At 41.9% G+C, this 24073-nt stretch overlaps 4 protein-coding genes across 12 annotated transcripts in view; all 4 read left to right on the top strand.

Moving 5' to 3' along the window:
• The window catches only part of LOC112658863 (protocadherin alpha-1-like), a 153431-nt gene that overhangs the window by 128321 nt on the left and 1037 nt on the right, over positions 1-24073 (top strand). Inside the window, 1 exon segment of the mRNA XM_035713870.2 lies at positions 21633-21691. The gene's annotated coding sequence lies outside the window, so the exon portion shown is untranslated.
• LOC112658858 (protocadherin alpha-3-like) overlaps positions 1-24073 on the top strand; it is a 145998-nt gene that overhangs the window by 120887 nt on the left and 1038 nt on the right. The window contains 1 exon segment of the mRNA XM_025445118.3: positions 21633-21691. The gene's annotated coding sequence lies outside the window, so the exon portion shown is untranslated.
• The window catches only part of LOC112658864 (protocadherin alpha-4-like), a 138782-nt gene that overhangs the window by 113677 nt on the left and 1032 nt on the right, over positions 1-24073 (top strand). The window contains 1 exon segment of the mRNA XM_049097434.1: positions 21633-21691. The gene's annotated coding sequence lies outside the window, so the exon portion shown is untranslated.
• Positions 1-24073, top strand: part of LOC112658873 (protocadherin alpha-C2) — a 162391-nt gene that overhangs the window by 103454 nt on the left and 34864 nt on the right. For 8 of the 9 annotated variants that reach the window (XM_035713861.2, XM_025445133.3, XM_025445113.3 and 5 more), the window contains exon 2: positions 21633-21691. In XM_035713861.2, coding sequence (XP_035569754.1) covers positions 21633-21691 — 59 coding nt within the window. Of the gene's footprint in view, positions 1-9201; positions 12281-21632; positions 21692-24073 lie in introns of those variants that run through there. The other variant, XM_025445109.3, reaches the window with a different exon arrangement.

The raw sequence follows: 24073 nt of genomic DNA on the forward strand, positions 1-24073 counted from the left end.
GGAAATACAAATCAAAACCACAATGAGATACCACCTCACACCAGTGAGAATGGGGAAAATTAACAAGGCAGGAAACCACAAATGTTGGAGAGGATGTGGAGAAAAGGGAACCCTCTTACACTGTTGGTGGGAATGTGAACTGGTGCAGCCACTCTGGAAAACTGTATGGAGGTTCCTCAAAGAGTTAAAAATAGACCTGCCCTACGACTCTTTTGAGACCATTAATTCAGAGATGCTGTATAAAAAGAACCAGTACTAGATTTTCTTTTACTCTACTTAATTCTGTCGGTTAGGTAGAGTACACTTTTTTTGCTTGTAATATTAAAAAAGAGAATGCAGAAGATTGGATTTTCCAATTTTTTTTTTTTACTCATCCCTCCCTTCTCCTCAGGTTATTTGGTTAATTTTATGAGACTTCTATCCCTATGCTGGCCCCTTCTTTTTTCTGGCTAATAATCAATAATATAATAATTATATACTGAAAAATTTACATGCTATATCTCAATAAACGTTTATAGTAAATGCTAGGTGTTTCTTATTATACTAAGCTAAGTTTTAGGGAAATTAAACAACTTTTCCTAGGACAAATAATTATTAAACAGTAGAACTAGATCTTGAATCATAGAATCTGGTTTTACTTTAAGCAGAAGTACTAGAAGAGTGCCCTACCTAAGGTGCATGATCTCAGCATACAATGTGATTAAAAACCTTGAAGGAGCTGGGGGTATATAATTGCCAGTGGAATTTAATTCCAGGTCTTACTACCTAAAAGATGCTTTGTAAAAAATTTCTGAGGTTACCACAGAATTGAAGACTCTGTATGTCTTTCCTAAATAACTTTAATAAGTTTTTTAAAAGAGATTTTATTCATTTATCTGAGAGAAAGAGACAGAAACAGAGATAGCAAGAGAGAGCACGAGCGGGGAGGAGAGGAGGAGACAGAGAAGCAGGCTCCCTAGCTAGCAGGAGCCTGATGTGGGTCTCCACGTGGGATTTAATCCCAGGTCTCTGGGATCATGACCTGAGCCAAAGTCAGACACTTAAACGACTGAGCCACCCAGGCTCCCCAAAAGGAGCTTTGATGAAGAAAGTTTATTAGATAAACTTAATTATCTCATTGAAATGCCTTAGAGGATCTTTTAATATTCATAGAAAACACACTGCAGCTTAATTTAGCTAATTTAGAGGATTTCTATTTTACCCATTTTATAATGTATTATGTACAGTACTGCTGAAGGAATTAAGTGACAAAATCTATCTCAAGGAATACATGAGTGGGATTTATATCAGAAAAGTCCAAATCATTTGTAAAACCGCATTTGTAAATTTAGGCAGAATATTGTAGGTAGAGGGACATATGAGTGGCTCTTTTTAAAAAAAAGAATATTTTAGGTAGGAAAATGATACTCAAGAAGAAGTTGGGGTATGAAATACAAATTTATTTTATATTACTTGGTATCCCTGGGTGGCACAGTGGTTTAGCGCCTGCCTTTGGCCCAGGGCGTGATCCTGGGGACCCGGATCGAGTCCCACGTCGGGCTCCCGGTGCATGGAGCCTGCTTCTCCCTCTGCCTGTGTCTCTGCCTCTCTCTCTCTCTGTGTGACTATCATAAATTTTTTTAAAAAATTATTTTATATTACAAGTTTATCAAGTCCAGGTCTTAAAAAATTTTCAGAAGACTCAATAGGAGTCTCTAAAGGGAAAAAAACATTTGTAGTTATGGAAACAACTGAATAGGATCCCATATGAAATAATTGGAAATTAATAGCTCTTGAGACCAAATAATATAATTCTTAATCAGGAATACATGAATAGTGGTCAGATGTTATAGCAGAATGTCAAGAACCAGAGGCATGAAAAAAAGCTTCCTGGTAAGACGCCTGGGTGGCTCAGCAGTTGCATGTCTGTCTGTCTGCCTTCGGCCCAGGGTGTGATCCTGAGATCCGGGGTTGAGTCCAGCATCGGGCTCCTTGCGGGGAGCTTGCTTGTCCCTCTGCCTGTGTCTCTGAGTCTCTCTGTATCTCTCATGAATAAATAAATACAATCTTTAGGGATCCCTGGGTGGCGCAGCAGTTTAGCGCCTGCCTTTGGCCCAGGGCGCGATCCTGGAGACCCTGGATCGAATCCCACATCGGGCTCCCGGTGCATGGAGCCTGCTTCTCCCTCTGCCTGTGTCTCTGCCTCTCTCTCTCTCTCTCTCTCTCTCTCTCTCTCTCTCTCTCTGTGACTATCATTAAAAAAAATAATAAAAAAAAAGAAAAATAAATAAAAAAATAAAAAATAAAAAAAGTTTCCTGGAGATTCTGATCCAGTATCTTCATCAATACTACCCTCACTGTGCTCTTGTGAAGATTTAATGAGGTGATATGTATAGAAATAATAACTGTTAAAAAAAAAATAACTGTTAACTGCTTAGGCATCAGGATGAAAGAGGGACCCAAAAAAGCCAACAGTTACTTCATAATCTGAATAAATGAACAGATACTTTTAATAAATATCTGAGAGGTATAATTTAGTTTGTTTTCTTCCAAGCAGCAAGCAAATTATGGCCTTCATTTAAACTGAACTCAGGGGGGATCCCTGGGTGGCTCAGCGGTTTGGAGCCTGCCTTTGGCCCAGGGCGCGATCGAGTCCCACGTCGGGCTCCCGGCATGGAGCCTGCTTCTCCCTCCTCCTGTGTCTCTGCCTCTCTCTTTCTCTCTGTGTCTATCATAAATAAAAATAAATAAATACATCTTTAAAAAAATAAATAAACTGAACTCAGGTCATATCTTGGAAAACAGTTTATTTATTTTTTTTATTTATTTTTTATTTTTTAAAGATTTTATTTATTCATGAGAGAGAGAGAGAGAGAGAGAGAGAGAGAGAGAGAGAGAGATCGGGTGCCCGATCAATACAGTGTAAGAAATTAAACTTAAGAGTAAAAAAATGGAGGGCAGCCCCGGTGGCGCAGCGGTTTGGCGCCACCTGCAGCCTGGGGTGCGATCCTGGAGACCCGGGATCCAGTCCCACATCGGGCTCTCTGCATGGAGTCTGCTTCTCCCTCTGTGGAAAAACAGTTTAAATTCAAGGAACCTCAACAATATGTACTTTTTTTTTTTTTTTTTTGAGAAAGAAAAAAAGTATCTAAATCAATGAATGCTTTGGCTAAAACCCACTTGGGAACAAAGATGTTCTTTAGTGCCAGTTTCCCATCTTATTTTGTTCTATGGCTAAAATCCCAAGAATTATAAGGAGAAACAGGGCCAGACAAGGTTTTCTATTAAAATAAGAGGCTGGGCAGCCTGGGTGGCTCAGCGGTTTAGCGTCGCCTTCAGCCCAGGGTGTGATCCTGGAGACCTGGGATCAAGTCCCACGTCCGGCTCCCTGCTTCTCCCTCGCCTGTGTGTCTCTGCCTCTCTCTCTCTCTGTTTTTCATGAATAAATAAATAAATAATCTTTTAAAAAAAGAAACAGTCTGTCTTTAAAAAAATAAATAAATAAAATAAGAGGCCCCAAATGATGAATGGCAACTTGGAACAAGTTTTAGTGGCACTTCTAGAAGCCAGAAATTAGCTGAAATACAAACTTAGGAATTTTTGGCATGTATTGAATCTCAATAAAATACTGGTACTAATTTTAGTGAATTAGAAACATGGCTAACCTAGGCAGTTGTTCTCATTCCAGACAGCTCAACTTGTTGCTGGATTGGCCTGGACACTTGAGGCTTCCTTATCTTGAGTCATTGATAAAATATTGAATGGGAGTAAGACCAGTAGTGGATTGCTGTATTCACCCACTTAGACTTAACCTTCTGAAGCATTCCAGTAATAAACACTCTTTGGCAGTGTTAAACAGTTATGAAATCACCTAATTATACCATTTTGCAGCCTTTCTTTCTTCATGTTCCCTGCAAGGTTAATTAAATTGGGAGATTTTGTTTAACTGTCTCCATGAACTTCAGATAGATTTGTCTGAAGTATTTCCCTTAACAAAGATTATAGCAACTGAAAATCTAAAATGCTAATGTGAAATATTTTTTAAGTCTATGTAGTTGGTTTATGTTACAGTTTTGTTAAGCCAAAGTAGTCTGTAGCATGAATGCCTTCATTTCTAAGTGCTCATAAATAATTGCTTTATTAATATTAGAGTTTTGAAAGAATTTATATCAAATCTAATGACAGTGTTTTTAAAAATAGGAAATTTGATTCTCTGGTCACATCTGTAAGTTCTTCCATTACCCTGGAAGACCATTTCTCTTGTTAAAGACATTTGACTTACTTCTGGCACTGATCTTAAGGTTCAAGTTTGCTTAAACATTTCCTTCAATGAAAAATAAAGAATTTGGGTGACATACTTTTTAAATGTGTTTCAATCTTTAACATTCTATGATTTTTGTTAGGCTATCGGAGAGCCTAAGACGGAGAACACTGATAGAGAAGCAGAGCCACAAGATAATTGAACAGTTTGACTTTATCTGTTAATATTACTCTATGTGCCCCAATCCTTCGACCTATTCTCCCCTTTTATTGTTATTCCTCCAAAGGTAGTTTGAGTCCCTTGTTTATTCTAAGCAATTTTTAGATGCCTCGGTCAAGAATCAGCAATTCTTTAGTTTCTCAGAACTAAAAATGTAGAAATCTCTCCCTGAATGCTAGTGCCTTTTGAAGGAAGGGGAATGTGAAAAAAATTTAGCTGTCATGTTATATGGAGAATCTTTTTGTCTCTCCATCCACTGGATGCTATACTTATAGAGAATTCTGTAACCATATAGGAAAATATTTTACTTCCAGAGATGCCTAAAGATCAGAAATCCTATTCCTTTATAATAAAGTGAAAATGTTTAACAACTTTGGGCTGTGCTAAATAAACATTGGGATATTCATTGTCTCTGTTTTTGAATTATATATCATGTGCTTAGTTTGTGAAGCAACATAAATATACATCTTACAAATGAAAATTAGATCCTTCCTGATTTGGCAGATATTATCATGGTCAGCCCAAAGCCTGATCAAACTAATGGACTATGTCCCCTTGCCCTATGGCCAGAAGACTCCAGATGGTTTGGTTCTGATCATTTCAAAGTAAAATTATTTGTAATGATGCAATAATAAAGGAATTTTATGTGAATTAGCAGAGTTCACTGAGTGCCAGTATTTTTCTTATAGGTTTAATTTGGTTGTGTTGTGATTGCTTTTGCTCTTGTGACCAGTGACCTCATGATAGATGCATTTCACAAATATGATTAAGGGATACAATTGAGGAATACTATTTGAAAATTATTGTCTACCATAAGGATAGACAAGACCATCCTCACCGTGGCACAAAACCTTGTCTTTTGTGGCAATTCTCTTAACCTGTCACTTTTCTTGTTAGTTCTAAGCAGCAAATACTTGTACTTTGTATTTTATAATCACAATATAAAGTGATAGAAAGATAGATCACATAATACTTTTGGACAGAGCCTCTTTTAGAGTCCAGAAACTTTATTAGTGGGATTAAGTTCTCCAGGGGTACACACAAATATGAAATACAAAGTATTTCAAATTTTAAAGGAAAAAATGTTTGGTAAAGTCATTTCAGACTCTTGAGACCTCTCTCCATTAGACAGGATCTGTGCATATACAACAAAGGGGGCAAGCCTGAATTGTAGCAGCTCTTCTTGAATTTGCTAAAAAGGATCTGAATAAAATGACACAAACGTCATTTATTGAGAATTTATAAGGTTTTTCACACTCTGAAGAATACACAGAAATATAAGACATGGCTTCTACTTACAGGCTGCTTATAATTCAGATAAAGAAATAATTATTAAAGCACTTGGATGAATTAAAGAATGACACATGTTAGTATTCAGAAATATGTGGTGAAAGAGGAAGAAAAGGCATTATTATTAGAATAGACAATGTTTCTTGGATTAGATGAATTTTAAGATGGATTTTGAAATGTACATAAGACTTGGGAGAGAAAAGAAGAAGCTATTTCTATTTGAGAGGATTGCACAAGTTGTAAATTTAGTTCTGTTCAAAAAACATTAATTAAGTGCCAAGCACTGTACTATGTGCTGGAGATTACAGCATGTTTGAGAACTCTTCTGTACTCTGTTGCTAAAGTATTTTCATGTGTCCTAAAAAGGTGAATCTCTGGGGATGCCCGGGTGGCTCAGTGGGTTAAGCATCTGACTTTGGCTTAGGTCATGATCTGAGAGTCCTGGGATCCAAACTCTCAAGCCCTACATTGGGCTCTGTGCTCAGGGGAAAGTCTGCTTGTCCCTCTCCCTCTGCCCCCCATCCCCACTTGTGTGCTCGCTCTCTCAAATTAATAAATGAAAACTTTAAAAAAGGTGAATCTCTTGTGAGAAAGCAAATTCCTTGAAGGAATTCTCATGACAGAAGTCCCTTTTCCTTAGTGATCTAGAAAAGGACTGGTTTTTGTTTTCAAGGTATAGGATAGGCTCTAGAAGTAATTGGAAGAGCTTAACTTTGGTACACACCAGCTTCCTATCATCACTGACTTCCTCCATGCTACCTAGAGACCTAAGGTATTATCTGATAATAAATTGTTGGATTTTAGTAATGATAATAGTTATACTTGGCAGTCACTATGCAAATAGCTTTAAATACATCATCTCATGTAATCATAACTACCCAGTGGGTTTTACTTAATACTTACTGTCTGTCTTCCCCCATTAAAATGATTAAACTGAAGCTTAGATTCCAGTGCATGTCAAGGCTACACAGTCTGGCAAGTGTATGACTGACTCTAAAGTCTGTGCTTCTAAACACTGTGTTCTGCTTTTATTTTTTTTTAATTTATGATAGTCACATACACACACACACACACACAGAGGCAGAGACATAGGCAGAGGGAGAAGCAGGCTCCATGCACCGGAAGCCCGACGTGGAATTCGATTCTGGGTCTCCAGGATCATGCCCTGGGCCAAAGGCAGGCGCCAAACCGCTGCGCCACCCAGGGATCCCTGTGTTCTGCTTTTAAATAGGGGTTCTTGATGGTTCCAGGAAGGGAGTACCTAACAGGGGAAGCAGTGGTCAAAGAATTAATATTCATATTGTAGACAGGATACCTGCCAGCAGTCTATGCAATTTCATTCCACCAACTGGGAAGGTTGGCAAGAGGGTAAGTACAACAGTGTGAGGAACAAAATCATTGTAGTGCCAAAAATAGTACAATCTCTCTAGTACTATGGTTTTGAAAAGATGGCTGACTTGTGTTGGCTTTCTGTTTGCCTTCTCAGTCACCGAGGGAGTAAATACTACTTGAAGCTTATGATCCTGACACATCAAAATGGACAACCTGGCAGGTGTCCTTGCTGAAAGATGACAAAATTACTAAAAGACAAGCCTTGTTTTTTCTCAAGAGATGTGACACTTGGGGGCTTCCATTAAAAACTTCACCAAGCCTTTGTCACCTTAATCTCTTCCTTAAGTGCCTGTGATCTTTTCAGGGGCACAGATCCATGCATGGTCAGTACCCAGTGGCCAGCTTTCTGAGCTGTGGGCAGAGGTGGCAGTGATGGTCAGGGCCTGGGAGGACATGAGAGAAGAAAAGTTCACCTTCCTGACAACTTATAACTTGATTCCACTTATAAGCCATTTATTTTCAGAAATAAGTAATGGGTGAAGACACAGGCCAGGCCTACAATTCATGCACTTGAGAGTTTAAGGCTTTCTGAGATCAAATCACCATAGCAAACCGAGACAGTTATTGTAGGGACGTTCGGAGAGGAAGCAGACAGAGAAGGAGAAGCCAGAGACCTAAGAAAGGAGACAGGAATAGAAGGTGATGGAAATTGCTTCCCACTCTGCACCCTTGAGGAAACAAAGAGGACAAATAAGAAGCAGCAGTGATAGGAGGAATCTGGGGGCGTCTCTGGAATAAAATTGGCTGGTTTGTGGAGAGTTGTCAGCAAGTACACTCAGTGGCTGGAAGGAAGGGATGTGCTAGTTCAGGCCTTTGAAATCTGGGTATCAGGATCATTGCCTTGGCCCTCCTCACCTATCCCCTCAAGGAGGGAAGAATGCCATATGTCAGCTCTCATCTGGCTTTACTCCAGCCCATAGCTAGAAAATGGCCCACAGAGGAAGATCTAGGAGTGAGAGGAGGCTGGGCAATAAGAAAGGGAAAGGACTTTTTGGCCAGTGCTTTCTGCACGTTGGGCAATGGATTGTAAATTCCTGTGGAAGAGATGAGGCCTGGGAAGAGTGGATGTCTGGAACAGAGAAGCAGAGGCAGTGACACAGCACAGAGACACTTCCTCTGATCCTTTTGCCTTCATGTTCACTATAGAGAAAATTGGTTGTCTTTTTGTTGTCTCTGTAGCACAAAGTTGAGTCTTAGGAGAAAGGAGGGCCAGAGGTGTAAAGGAACCTCATTTATGGTAGGTGAGCTGCAGCCATTGAAACTGCTGCCTGCTGTAAAGGTAAATCCCAGTCTCCCACATTGCATTTTGCTTCATAGCAGATTTTTCACTGCAAAGTATTAATGGAGTCCAAATTCCAGCCAGGCTTGGGAGATCAAGAGTAACCCTCTTGATGAAGTGGTTTTGCAGGCTCTTGAAGACATTGTCATTTGTTAAAGAAAAAAAAAGTAAAAATCAGTCTTGAAAGAACAAAGAAAATGTCTTAGATGATAAATTTAAAAGATTTGGAGTAAAAGAAGGAAAAGCTTGAGGGAAGAATTTTTTAAAAATTTTACCAGATTTCCCCACTATGATATAAAGGGGTCAAACTTAGCCTGCAGTTTCATGGAGCCAATTTCTAAAAGAAAATTTTAAAACTTGAAATACTGGTTATTTGCCAAGGTACACACCGAAATCAAGCGCCACTTGGCTACTGGCAGAACTGAGTATCGGGATCCCGGGATGTTAGTTTTAGGCGTGCTCTGCAGGAGAGGACCGCACTTACCATCTCCCCTCCCTTTGCCCCTGGAGTTGAACACTTTCTGCACTACGTAGGAGTGCTGTAGGGAAAATGTTGGGGTCAGGTAAATAATCCCTAACATCAGCAACCTCGGAGCACCTCCCTTGCGTTTCTTTCGAACGTGGAGCCGCCGCCCAGGTGCCCATACTTGGCTGCGGCCCTGAGTTTATTTTCTTGAATTGCGCTTGAAGTCTTTTCCTGGGAATGCGATAGCCCAAGTCCTAGGGACATAACTGCTTGTCCTAGAATAATCTCCCTACAGCCGTTACAGCCGAGGGACCGTGGAGACTGGCTGAACAGGGAGATGGGGGCAGGGAGAAAGGGAGTGGCCGCGTTCCCGCGGTCTGCCGGGATCCTGCGGGTCCAGGGTGAAGGAGCCGGGGCTGGAGTGGCTGGAGCGACCCATCACTCCCGGTCGCCGTCTGCCACCTCGGTGCGGAACCCGAGCCGGACTCGCTGAGCACTCCTCCCCCTCCCCTTCTGCTTCCTCTTCCCTCCCCCTGGAGCGGCGGCGGCGGCGGCTTGCCAGCAGGCAGGCAGGCGGCGGAGCCGGGCTGAGCGACCCCGAGCGAGCCGAGGCGCTGGGATATGGGGGGCCCGCGGGGACGGCGGGGCCCGGCGCCCTCGGGAGGGCCGGCGAGGGGAGCGGCCGCCGGCGTTTGCTAGCGCGTGAGCGGTGGGGCGCGGGCGCACGGCAGCACGAGCGGGAGGCGGAGGCGGGGCCCGGGCGTGGAGCCCGGCGGGGGAAGCGGCTGCCTCCGGCCCTGCCCGGCTACTACCTCCACCGCGGCCGGTGGCTATGGAGCTGGCGGGCGCCAGACCCGGGGCGACTGAGCATCCACGACTCCGGCCGCCCCTGTCCTGGCTGCCGCCGCCTCTCCTGCTGCTACTGCTGCTGCCGCTGCCGGGCCCAGCGGCCTCCCAGCTGCGATACTCGGTGCCGGAGGAGCAGGCACCCGGCGCGCTTGTGGGCAACGTGGCCAGCGCGCTGGGGCTGGAGCTGCGGCGCTTGGGGCCGGGCTGCCTGCGCATCAACCATCTGGGTGCGCCCAGTCCGCGCTACCTGGAGCTGGACCTCACAAGTGGAGCGCTCTTCGTCAACGAGCGCATTGACCGGGAGGCGCTGTGCGAGCAGCGGCCTCGCTGCCTGCTCAGCTTGGAAGTGCTGGCGCACAGCCCCGTGGCGGTGAGCGCCGTGGAGGTGGAGGTACTGGACATCAACGACAACTCGCCGCGCTTCCCGCGGCCCGACTACCAGCTTCAGGTAAGCGAATCGGTGGCCCCCGGAGCGCGCTTTCACATAGAGAGTGCGCAGGACCCCGACGTGGGCGCCAACTCCGTGCAGACTTACGAGCTCAGCCCCAGCGAGCACTTCGAGCTGGACCTTAAACCGCTGCAGGAGAACAGCAAGGTGCTGGAGCTGGTGCTGCGGAAGGGCCTAGACCGCGAGCAGGCAGTCTTGCACCACCTGGTTCTCACAGCTGTGGACGGGGGCAGTCCAGCCCGCTCGGGCACCGCACAGATCTCTGTGCGTGTCCTGGACACTAACGACAATTCTCCCACCTTCGACCAGTCCACTTACCGCGTCCAGCTTCGGGAGGACGCGCCCCCGGGCACACTGGTGGTGAAGCTGAATGCCTCGGACCCGGATGAGGGCTCCAATGGTGAGCTCAGGTACTCCTTGAGCAGCTACACCTCGGACCGGGAGAGGCAGCTCTTCAGCATCGATGCCAACACTGGGGAAGTGCGGGTAAGTGGAGCACTAGATTATGAGGAGGCCTCTTCTTACCAGATCTATGTGCAGGCGACGGACCAGGGTCCAGTACCCATGGTGGGTCACTGCAAGGTATTAGTGGACATCGTGGATGTGAATGATAATGCACCAGAGGTGGTGCTGACCGACCTGTACAGCCCAGTGCCTGAGGATGCTGCATCCAATACCGTGGTGGCCCTCCTCAGTGTCAATGACCAAGACTCAGGCCTCAACAGGAAGGTGAGCCTTGGCCTGGAGGCCTCACTGCCTTTCCGACTGAATGGCTTTGGAAATTCCTACACGCTGGTGGTGAGTGGTTCCTTGGACAGGGAGCGGGTGGCTGCCTACAACATCACAGTGACAGCCACTGATGGGGGAGTACCACAGCTCACATCCCAGCGGACACTCCGGATTGAGATCTCTGACATCAATGACAATCCACCAAGCTTCCTAAAGGACTCCTACTCCATCTATATCCAGGAGAACAATTTGCCAGGGGTGTTGCTCTGCACCGTGCAAGCCACAGACCCAGATGAAAAGGAGAATGCAGAGGTGACCTACTCCCTCCTGGAGAGGGAGATTCAAGGGCTACCAGTCACCTCCTATGTCTCCGTTAACAGTGCCAGTGGCAGCCTTTATGCTGTCAACTCCTTTGACTATGAGAAGTTTCGGGAGTTCTTTGTGACTGTGGAGGCCCAGGACAAGGGGAGTCCACCACTGAGCAGCACTGTGACCGCCAATGTGTATGTGGTGGACATGAATGACCATGCCCCTCACATCCTGTACCCTACCTCAACTAATTCGTCAGCAGCCATTGAGATGGTGCCTCGAACTGCCCCTGCTGGTTATTTGGTCACCAAAGTCATAGCCATGGACTCAGACTCTGGCCAAAATGCTTGGCTCTTCTACCATCTGGCCCAGACTTCTGACCTGGACCTCTTTAAAGTAGAGCTACACACAGGGGAAATTAGGACTACCAGAAAGATGGGAGATGAGAGCGGAACTACTTTCAACCTGACCGTGGTGGTCCGAGACAATGGAGAGCCATCACTGTCCGCCTCTGTGGCCATTACAGTGGCTGTGGTGGATAGAGTCTCCAAGATCCTCCCAGATACTCAGAGACACGTTAAGAGTCCTCGGACATACTCTGAAATTACACTTTATCTAATAATAGCATTAAGCACAGTGTCTTTTATATTTCTTTTGACAATCATTGTTTTGAGCATCATCAAGTGCTACCGCTACACCGCGTATGGTACTGCGTGCTGTGGGGGCTTCTGTGGAGTGAGAGAGCGGTGTCCGGCTGAACTAAACAAACAGGCCAATAACAATATTGATGCCAGGATACCACATGGCCTCAAAGTGCAGCCTCATTTCATTGAAGTGCGAGGGAATGGCTCCCTTACCAAGACCTACTGCTACAAGGCCTGTCTGACCGCAGGCTCAGGGAGTGACACTTTCATGTTTTATAACACAGGGGCACAGACAGGACTGGGGCCTGGGGGAGCCCAAGCAGCAGCGAGTGACAGCAGGCACCTCACAGGCCAAAGTGGGCAGAGTGCTGGGAACCTGATTATTCTCAAAAATGATGCTGTTTCTCAAAACGAGGTGAGATAGCAGTCAAGAGATTCTTCCACGGTCATGTGTTTTCTTTCACACATCCCCTCCCCCCACCAGTATCAGTGGCTCTATTGAGTTACTAACAGTAACAGCAGTGATCTGGAAAACTGCATATATACATACATATATATGTATGTATATGTATGTATATGTGTGTGTGTGTGTATAGTGCCTGTGACTTGATTATAATTTACTTTGTTTCCACTCTAGAAAAATAACATCAGAGAATTGTTTTGTTTTCTTTTCAGATCTATGAAGCCTTAAGCATAACATTGTTGGAGAAATAAGGATTAGACTTAAATATTTGATGTTAAAATATAGCTCTGCAGAAGAATGGAACAGGCTTGAGAATGAGATGATGCCATTCTGGTTAATGCTTTGAGATTGAAGAAGAAATGGTCTCTGCTGTATCATCTACAGGGAAAGTTCTCTTTGGAAATGCTATCATAGTGGGGGTTTTTTGTTTTTATTTGTTTTTTGTTTGTTTGTTTGTTTGTTTGTTTAAAGCTGTGAGACCTCTAGGGGTTGTGGTGGTCAGCTCTGCATGCTGTCCTTGTTTATACCTTGAAAATTATCCTGTTAATATTTCCAGTAATTACACTAAACTGAGGTGGTAGGGTCTTCTGGAAATTTATGTCAGAGGTGATAAAGCCAATAAAGCCATAGACTATGGATCTCCACCTTGAAGCCAAAGTTTGCTTTGGCTCTTTGATGTGGTAATTCTTCTGTTTGGGGCTGTCAGAGGAGATAAAGGATGGTAAGGCAAAGAGACCACGAACCAATTTGTCTGGTTGGGCTAGGGAGATATTAGAACATGTGGGGATGTGGTGAATACCAGGACAAGTGGGGAGAAAGAGAAGGAGATACTCATCTTTCTTTACGTAATACAAGTTCATTGTAAGATGATTTTCCTGTGTTATGTTAAACACAACCTGTAATCTCCTGATTTCCTGTTGACAATTTCTAAGCTTTTAATGAGATGTGAAGTAAAAAAAAAAAAAAGAGAGAGAGAGATGTGAGGTAGCCTCTCAAGCCCTTTATATCTTTAAGTTAAATGACAATATTTCAAACAACACTCCAACATACTCAAAGCACATGTTCATTTTCAGGTTCTAAAATTTAGTTTGCAATAGCTAGAAAAGCCTTAGAAAATGGATGGCTTGCTGTATGTGAAAGACAGGTGTTAGTAAATACATGGGTTTTAAGTCTTGTTTTGTTTTTTTAAGACTTATTTATTTATTTGAGAGAGTATGGAGCTGGAGGGTGGAGGTGGGGGAGGAGCTGAAGTAGAGGGAGAGAAAATCCCAGGCTGACTCCAGTGCTGAGTGTGGAGTCCCACTCCAGGGCTCGATCTCACAACCCTCAGATCATGACCTGAGCCAAAACCAAGAGTTGAACACTTAACTGACCTCAACACCCAGGCACCCCTTAAGTTTTAGGTAGGCATGAGGCCAGCTTGTTCTTTATTATGAAGAATGTATATAAATTGGACAGTGCATGAATGTGAAGATATGTTTGTGTAATGTGTCTCCATGTGTATGCTTGAAAATAGACATCTGCTTTGTGATACCTCAAAGTTGTATTTCAGAAGCCAAAATTTTGTTCCATCAATAGTAATGAATTGTCATCTTCCCAAACAACTACTTTTGTAGCTAGGACTTTCAGAGGTACTACAGAAGAAATTAGTAATATTTGTCCCTCTTATATTTTTGTGATGTATTTTTAGTGACATATTGCTGTCTTTTTATTAGTTCGTAGTTTCACATTCTAAATTCATGCTAAGCTTGAAGAAAGTTATGCATAAAATACAGGAAAAAAACCCCAGATGCCCCAGATGGATAGAGAGTATTTCCCAGATACATTTTACGCAGATGTGTCAGAGAAGCCTGATTTTAGCCAATACTGAGCAGCCACAGGAGCAGATTGCAGATTACGAAAAACTGGGGGACAAAATCAGGGAGTTTCCAGAAATATTTAGATTGTAGCTCTTGGAAGCTTGTAAAAAGGCTTAGCTTTAAATAAGGACGCTGTAGACATTTGCTTAACAAATTTTTGTGCAGCCCTTTGGGGCCTGGAGTGGGCTGCAGGTGGTGAAGAGGCTGAGAGAGCAGGCCAGGCAAGCTTTGCCACCAGCTATGAGCAGGAAGCTCAGCTGAATGACATCTTACCCTCCTCCTGGCTCAAAGTGTAGGGCACTTTGACACATGAACTATTTCTGTCTTACACCGACCTGTGTGTAAATACATACTTTGGTACACAAAGCTTTAATTGAGGGAGGAAATTATGTCAGAAAAGTGCTTGCTCTTGCGGGATTTTGCCAGGACAATGCATGCATGATTGTAATAAAGGCAGATTTCTGCCAGCCATGTTGAAAATCCAGTGAAAGCCCTAAGGTCTCTAGCTCCTGAAATTATTAAAGTTATGAGGAAAGAGTGAGTCAGGTCAACATGGCAAAATGGAAACAAAAATCACTCAACTCTGAAAGTCATGACTGCTAGGTCAGCCTATTAAACTTCCAGGTTAGGCTTTCTCTTTTCCCTACCTAATTACTGCAGATGGCAGAAGAGTCCTAGCTGCACCTCATGCCATGTGTGTTAAATTAGATGAAGATTATAAGGGATGAGTAAGGAAATCTGCACTCATTGACCACGATGCTATATAAAAATGTTCTGCTTTGTGTGATTTCATTTCTTGTAAATCATAGATGAAAGAAACCTTTACCGACATCTAACATGTGAGGAAATAAGCTCAGAGAGGTTAAGTAACACACACACAAGTCATTCTGTTAGTCTATTTTAAGTCCTGTTTGTCTGAATCCAACAGCTCTGCTGTTTGAAATAATATGAGTGGACAGAAATCCCAATGTTTATACTCCTTTTGTTAGGTGATATTTTGGCATTTTGGCTACCACTGGTTCATCTAGCAGTGTAAATTGACTGCTTTTGGAGAAAGAGTAACTCCTTGCATAAAAGTAGGTCATAAATGGGAGGATCAATGAGTAAAAATATTACTACCAGGCTGATATATTTTTATTTGTTTATCTGTTTGACTCTGGCATAGTCTGTTACGATCTTTCATCTCTGTTCTTTTTCTGGTTTCTCTTTTGTTGCTTATTAAACAGCAATTTAACACCAGACTCTTATCTTTTGATAGATTTCACCCCTGGTGAGCTTATTTCATGAGCCATTTGTGCAATGAGATTTTTGAAGTAACTTTTTGGCAATGGGGCAGAATTTCTCTTTGGAGATTTCTGAAAACCTGATACTGAATGTGGTTAACTCCCCTTTCAGAGCCTCCAAGAAAAGGAAACCAAATCTTAAGGTAGATTCTGTGCATTTATGGGTCTGTGACTGCTCATGAGTCACTCTGAGTACTCTGGGCAGATTTGCCCAACTGTGCTTCCATGGGACCAGGTGGCATACAATGTGGAAATCACAAAAGACTAACAGAAATAAGTTTGCTGACATTTATTTTCAAGCAATTTGTAACCATCAGATCTTCAGTATTTCTGCCCCTGTGTATACACATTCACCCTAATTGCAGATGCCATGATCTGAAAGAGTTAACCTTTCTTTTAGTAGCATCTAATTTTTTTCCCCTAGGACTGACTTTTGTATCTGGTGACTCTGTCCTGTATCAGAATTTACACTTGGTACAAAATGACATGGTGGTGAATTCATAAAAAGTGTGTGATGGTCAGAACAGGCAAACAAATTCTGTGAACTTCCATTCCAGTGTTGCATCCTCTCATTGTCACTTTTAAGTGGGTGGACTGCTTTGTTTTGCCATTTCCATATTGGTTATAGGACTGTTCTTCTGAGAAAAGGTTTATTTTCTTTGGTCTGGTAATATAATAATTTCTTCAAATTACCTCCTTCCTCCCCTTTTCTGCAGATCTGCTGAGCCAGATGAAATTATGGCCGAGCTCTTCTCAGTCTCTGTATCTTGCACATATTCTGACTGATGAAGAAATCTATTTATTGTAGCTTGAATGTCATTGGCCTATCCTTTCCTCTGACCCAGGAGCGAGCTGTCACATGGGCATCTGGTCTACCTCCAAACACTGCAGGGACACAGCCTGGCATATTATAAATTTCCTATTGGCATGCTGTCTGCTTCACAGAATAGCAGAGTCAGTTCTGAATACTTGCTTTGGTTTGCCACCAGTTTTTGCTCTCAATGAGAGGTTAGGATGATGTCAGTTTGCAAATATTTGAGGAAAACTTGCCATCACCAAACCCAGAGGTTTAGATGAATTTAATGGAGATTTAAAGGTTTCTTTGAATATGACTTTTGTTAGGAGTTCACCTGGTTCAATTTTCCTGTGCATATTAAGTATGAATATAAATTTAGTTTAGCTGAATGATCAGATTTTGAGCATTATAATCTATAATCATGATTTCAAAAATCAAAAGTGAGAGGATTCCTTAGCAGTATTTCAAATCTTTCAAATCATCTAAAAATGAAAATTTTTTCTTTCAGGAATTTGAGGTTGACAAGTGCAAAGAAATATTTGACATTGCAAAGTTGAAGGAAAATGTTAGTTCCTTGGCACATAAGCAACATCAGTTCCTTTCTGGCCTTGCAGGGTCAGCACTCTGGGCTCTGGGGAAGTAAAACTGTGAGTGAGGGAATAACCCCTGTGCTAACAGGCTGTGTGTCCAGAATTAAGCGAACCTAGCTCTTTCTCTTGTACTGGAACCCATTAGGTATGTTTCAATATTATGTTTATTTTACTTTCCTGCTTCATGGATTGGGGGTTGCAGGTGACTTCAGAGGAAAGTATTTCACTTAGAATTCTCATATTTATCATCTTTTCAGTTTGCTTTACTAGAAGACTAATATGCGGGCAGCCCGGGTGGCTCAACGGTTTAGTGCTGTCTTCAGCCCAGGGTGTGATCCTGGGGATCCAGGATCGAGTCCCATGTCAGGCTCCCTGCATAGAGCCTGCTTCTCCCTCTGCCTGTGTCTCTGCCTCTCTCTCTCTCTCTCTCTCTGTCTGTCTCTGTCTCTCATGCATAAATAAATAGAATCTTAAAAAAAAAAAAAAGACTAATATGCCACCCAGGCACCCCAGCAGTGATTATTTTAAATGTTATACTCCTTTTTGCCTTATTGACCAACAGTTTATATATTCATTTTCTATTGCTTTGTAAGAAATTACCACAAATTAGTGGTTAAAAACAACTTCCACTTATCTCAGAGTCCTGCATGATATGAGTAGATTCTCTGCTTAGGTTTTCACAGAGCTGAAATCAATATGGCACCTTGGCTGAGTTCTCTTCTGGAGGCCTTGGGGGGATAATATGCTTTCAAATTTACTCGGGCTATTGGCAGAATTTACTTCTGCCAGAATTTACTTTGTGGACTACATACTTAGATACTGGTGGCTGGAGGTCACTCTCAGTTTCGGTTCCTAGGGGTTGTACTCAGGTCCTTGCCTCATGATCCTCTCCATCTTTAGAGCTAACATTGGAGAACATTCTCTCACATGGAATCCCTCTCATGCTTCAAATCTCTCCAATTTCTGTCTGTGATCTCTAGACCCAGATTTAAAGGGTTCATGTGATTAGTAGGTCAGTCCGGCCCAGATGATTTGATTTCCCTGTCTTAAAGCCAAATGTGTCATATAACATAACCTAATCAGAGTACGATCCATCATATTTATTCTTGGAGATCATGCAATGCATATATACCAAGATATGAGGATCTTGGGGGACATTTTAGGATTCTGCCTATCATAGTTCATATCAATGTTCACAAAGTATGACTGTGAAAAATCTTCAGTAGATACATCCTTAATAGAGTCCTAATAAAAAGGAGAAGGGGAAGAAGATGCTGCTTATAGTTTCATGTCTCAGAGGGCCATTTACTGATAGCTTCAACATGGATTTCCATGACAAAGAGTGTCATTTCCTGAGTAGTCCTATGATTTTTTTTTTTTTTGACAGAGATAGGGTATTTTAAGCCTATTTTAAATTTGTCCCAAAAGAGGTGATTCATCCTTCTGTAGTTCAGATATTCTATGGTATAAATAATAAATAATACCGTTACAAGATACATTAAATCTTTGCTATAATTTTGATAGAAACTGAAATGGCTTCTTGTTCTTCATTAATGCTATGTCACCTATATGGACTACCTAATTCAGTTTTTCCACATCTGGAGTTTTGTGGCTGTTAGTCTCCTGAAGGACTAAGCTTTGAAACAACAGAACAACAGAACATCTCTCCAAGTGTCAGACGAAACAATCACACTTCATTCAAATCCTTAGTACATGTTTCTAATGTGTCAGGTATATCAGTAGTCAACCTTTAAACTTGAGTTTTTCCAACTCTAATCAAGTTTTTGTGAAACCCATATACACTTATTACTTTAAATTTTGTATCATTTAAAAATAATATCTGGGAAACTCAGATATAACAAAGGGAAAAAAGGGAAGTACAGTTGGCCCTTGAACAACACAAGGGTTAGGGGTGCCAGGCCCATGTACAGTTGAAAATCCAAGTATAAATTTTGACTCCCTAAAAACTTCACTACTGATATCTTACTGTTGCCCAGAAGCCTTACTGAGAACATGAACAGTTGGTTAACACATGTTACATTTATTATATACTGTATTCTTACAATAAAGTAAGCTAGAGGAAAGAAAATGTTATTAAGAACATCATAAGGAGGGGAAAATACATTTATAATACTATATGGTACTTATTGAAAAAAATCCACATATAAGTGGCCCCGTACTGTTCTAACCTATGTTGTTCAAGTGTTAACAATATATGTCATTCCATATAAATTAATTTAAAACACAAACTTTTGTGAGGTGCCTGGGTGGGTCAGTCGTTTAAGTGGGTAGCTCTGGTTTTGGCTCAGGTCATGATCTTAGGATCATGCCCCACATCAGGCTCTGTGCTCAGAATAAAGTCTGCTCAAGTTTTTCTCTCCCTCTCTCTCTGCTTGCCAACCCCCCTTCATATGCTTGCTCTCTCTCTCAAATAAATAAATCTTTTTTAAAAACCCCACAGACTTTGGTGTTAGGGAGACCTAAATGTAACAATCGGCCACACTCACTAATCAGGCAAGTAATCTAATCTTTCCCAAGTTCAGATTTCATATTTCTATAGATTTAAGTACATTAATGTTATCATGCATGACAGTTCACTTGTTCAAAAACATTTTAAAGGCCTACCAAATGCCTGGACCCTGCTAAGCTCTGAGGACATAGCTATGTATTATGAATATCTACGGCTATTCATATGTTTTATGAACAAAAGAGATATCCCTTTTATAGAATTTATGGTGTAAAAAAAAGTGTTAGGATACTTGCAATAATATGTAAAGTGCTTACCCCTTTGCCTAATATTGTGTGGAGACTTAGAACATTCTATATTCTTCTTTACCTTTTCCCTGCCCAGTCTTAACTATCCTAAGACATGTCATAAGTATGATTCTGGCAAATGAATCTGAGAATCACCTTGTTGCTGATGGACTATTTCAGAAAATAGCAGTATGACAAATTATCATTGAGGAAGTGGGGTTGTGTAGCAAACTGAGTTCTTGGTCAGTCCTGTTAGAACTGTGCCTTTCAGCAAAATGAGGTTGATGCTTTCATTCCAAAGATCAAGTTGCAGCAGTGTTCATCATGAATATTACCCACTCACAGAAAAATTGGGAACACTTACCTGGCAACAGATGTCCAAGTCTTTATTAAAAGAAGGTTCTCACAGTTGATACTAGGGCTGCTGATGGTAAGGGTGATGATTGGGTTAATAGGAAATATTTCAGTCATAGTTCCAGGTTTACAGAATGATTTGCAAATAGTTTCTCTTTTGTTCTCTGCAGCACCACCAGTAGAAAATGAGAATCCTTTCATTTCATCTGTAGAGTTTTATGCTACTCTATATGGTACATCCATAGCACACTGTGAACTTAAAAACCAAGGATGAAGCAGTTTGCATATTCATTCATATTTTGCCAGCAAAGTGGAAGGGACCAGAGAGGGCAGTTAGTGTATGGGTACATTTGAGGTAAAGTATCTTAGAGTTGTAGCTTTTTCTGGGCCTTGACTTTGGCTAACTCTCTAAATACCATCTAACCACCCAAAAGTCTGTCAGGAAGTAGAGATGTGAATTACTTCTTTCCTAGGTGTTGTGAAAAGGGGTGTTTATGAAATACTCTGCTTTCTTTGAATAAACAATAAAAAGGATAAGAACAAGAATGATTGACATTTTGAAGTAGTGTATTGATATTACTGTGGCTTTGTGTCTACCAAATATGATCATTATAATCCAGAGGAAATTATAGAATACAACCTCCATCTCTTCATCTTTCCATTCAAATAGACTTCAGTGTTCAGTGACAGAGCCACTTTAATCTCTGCCCATGAAAACATCTATCACAGGTTTTTTTAATAACAAATTTTTGCTAATAAATAACGAGATAGTGATGGTGGCTCATTTTGTCCGCATTGATTCCTGAGTAGCTTCTACGCAGCCCATGACTCCTCAAACAGTCTTTGGGGGTGGGGCTATAATTTCCTTTTTGTCCCCTCCACTTTGAAGTGACCGTCTGTGGACAGAGGACAGCAGATCTTTCTAGTACACAGGTGGTGCAGAGTGAGCCAGGTGCTTCTTGGGTTTCAGCAACTCCCTGTTAAGCAATCAGAGCTGAGTGAACAGTAATTGAGTGAGGAGGCAAAACACTCAGAAAAGCAGGGAACGAGTACAATTTTATGAAAAGGATTATGTAGCAAAACAAGATCAAACTCCCGTCGTGGTGTGTTTTCCTCTCCCCGGTATTCCTCTTCAATCAGCAGAAGAGAAGGTTCTCGGATGCTGGAGTTCGTACCCGTTCATCCATCCTGGGTCAGACGTGCTGCAGTCTGCAAAGCCAGCAGCAGATTGCAGTCCTCTGCAGTCCAGCCAGACCAGCAGAACTTCTGTGGCTGTGTACCCTGTTAGATCTAGAATACCAAATTGGAGATATTCCTTTAGTAAGGCATTTGAAAGCAAAAACAATGAAAGCTTTCCCTGTCTCAAAATAGACTGCCCTCCCCGCAGTGCTGCTTTAGGAACAGAGACCTGTTTTGAGCAAAGCAAAGCCACAGCTGGTCCTCACAGCATCATTAAATCTGGTTTTTCCATGGTCTTGAGTCTGCGTAAAGACCCTGATGAGCTAATTTTCTCCTCAAGTGCTATATATACAGATATCATCTTAGAGTTGCACATTGCTCCTTCAATACTTTTTTCAGATACATGGAAATATTTTAGAAACAGCTAATCAATCACTGGGAGATCATTGTTTTGCCTTATTAACAAAACCCCCCTTTGTGATTTTACAGCCACGACAGCCCAACCCTGACTGGCGTTACTCTGCCTCCCTACGAGCAGGAATGCACAGGTATGTATTTCCTTACTTTTTTCAATCAGAACAACTAACTTTGCATGGCTCAGACACGTTCTGTGTCTAGAGGCTGGAAACTGCTGTCAAACTGAGAAGCTTTAGATACTTTGCTAGGGGAATATAGTTCCGTTTGTCTCCAAGTCTATTCCTTGAAACATTGGAAATAGTGCCAAATGTTTATCAAGTGCTGGCAGGTGAGAACTCCCTGCAAAATTACAGAGACAGGCTGCTGCGTATATTCCTTCATCAGAATTCTATGAGGAAATAATGATCCCTTCTCATCTATACTTTATGTCCCTCCCTTAGAAATTAATACCTGATGCATTTAGACCTAAGTATAGGTACGTGTTGTCTACTTTGGTTTTCTGTCACATATCAACTCTTATATCTTATCAACCACAATAATTGTCTGTTTTTCTTGTTCATGTTCACCCATATTAGAACTCCTTTTCCATCTTGTTACTCTCTCATTGCCATCAATGGCCTGGGCTCTTCAGAGGATGAGCCTTGTGAAAGGACTTTATTGAATATCTGGAGACCAAATCTATCTTATTTTAAATGAACCTACAGTAATAGCATTACTCTAAGATTCAGATTAAGTATGATTTTGCTTTCTCTATTTTGTCTCTTTGACAGTAATTGATTAACTACCATTATTCCCAGAGCTGATTTTTTTTTTTATGATAGTCACAGAGAGAGAGAGAGAGAGAGAGAGAGAGAGAGAGAGAGAGGCAGAGACACAGGCAGAGGGAGAAGCAGGCTCCATGAACCGGGATCCCGATGTGGGACTCGATCCCGGGTCTCCAGGATCGCGCCCTGGGCCAAAGGCAGGCGCTAAACCACTGCGCCACCTGGGGATCCCCCCCAGAGCTGATTTAATGCCATAGGGCCAAATAAAAGATTCTTTATTTTAGAGTGCCTGAAAACCAAGAAACTAATGATCACTACTACCAACAGGATTTAGTTTTAAAGAAGGAATAAACTCTAAACTTAAGCCCCTCAAAATGTCTGGGTAACACATAACTAGATCTTTACCAAACTTACATCAATTTCTAAAGAGAGAGCTCACATGGTATGTGTTAAGTTAATGAAAAATTAGTTTTAAAACCATTTAAAAATGCATTAAAGTAAAATTAACGTATTCTCAAGCCTTACATTACAAGTTAGGCGGAAATCATTATAATGGGGGCTATTCCTGAACAAGAAGCAACCAGTGAAGGCCAGAAGATTAGTAGTTGGCATAGTGAAATGTCATATTGGAACCTGGGTTGCAATTTTAGTCCAGAAATACTTGGGCAGATGCTGTAATGTGGTGTCAGGAAGACTCTTTTTTTTTATTCATGAGAGACACATACAAAGAGAGAGGCAGAGACACAGGCAGAGAGAGAAGCAGGCTCCATGCCAGGGACATGGGACTCGATCCTGGGTCTCCAGGATCATGCCCTGGGCTGAAGGTGGCGCTAAACTGTTGAGCCACCTGGGCTGCCCAGGAAGACTCTTTATATTTGTTAGTGACTGGTTTCTCCTTTTGCCTGCATCTGAGCTAGTGTTGCAAACTGTACAGTAGGAAAAGGCATAGTTTATCATACCAGCTTTTCCATCCTAGTTGAATTAGTGCTGTACTTAAAAAGTATCAAAGCCATGAGATGTACCTTAAAAAGTATATTTGAAATAAAATGCTAAAACCCACAACTTCCTTATTCCATTTTCAAATGGGGAAAAAAAAAAGGCAAGTGTGCTCCTATTCAGATTTCAATTAAGATACCATGAGATATAAGTAAGATAAGAAATGAAATAAAATTGAAGCTGGGCAGCCCGGGTGGCTCAGCGGTTTAGCGCCACCTTCAGTCCAGGGCATGATCCTGGAGTCCTGGAATCGAGTCCCACATCGGGCTCCCTGCATGGAGCCTGCTTCTCCCTCTGCCTGTGTCTCTGCCTTTCTCTCTCTCTCTCTCTCTCTTTCTCTCTCTGTCTGTCTTTCATGAGTAAATAAATAAAATCTTTTTAAAAATTGAAGCTAAATATAATTTATTCCTTGCAGTATAATACACTGAACATGTATCCGAGCTGTAAACTTAAAGAATACTCTTCTCTTTTTACACATGTGCTTGGCTTCTTGGCCATTCCAGCCTCAGACACCATATAACTGTTCCTTTGAAAATTTCTGCTTTGAGTTGATGTGGTTCCAGGGTAGTTATATCTTCAGAATGAATCTGATTGAACCCATATAATTTGCTGGTAGAATCTGGGAACACATGAAGGATATTAATATTTGGGGGGAAAAAAGAAAAGATTCTAGGATGTAGATGAAGGGAAGAATAACAATAGGACAGAGCTTAATGAATGAATTTTTATTAGATATGTTATTCAGAGTCACAA

The sequence above is a fragment of the Canis lupus genome, chromosome 2 (assembly GCF_003254725.2).
Source record: "Canis lupus dingo isolate Sandy chromosome 2, ASM325472v2, whole genome shotgun sequence".
Taxonomy (NCBI): domain Eukaryota; kingdom Metazoa; phylum Chordata; class Mammalia; order Carnivora; family Canidae; genus Canis; species Canis lupus.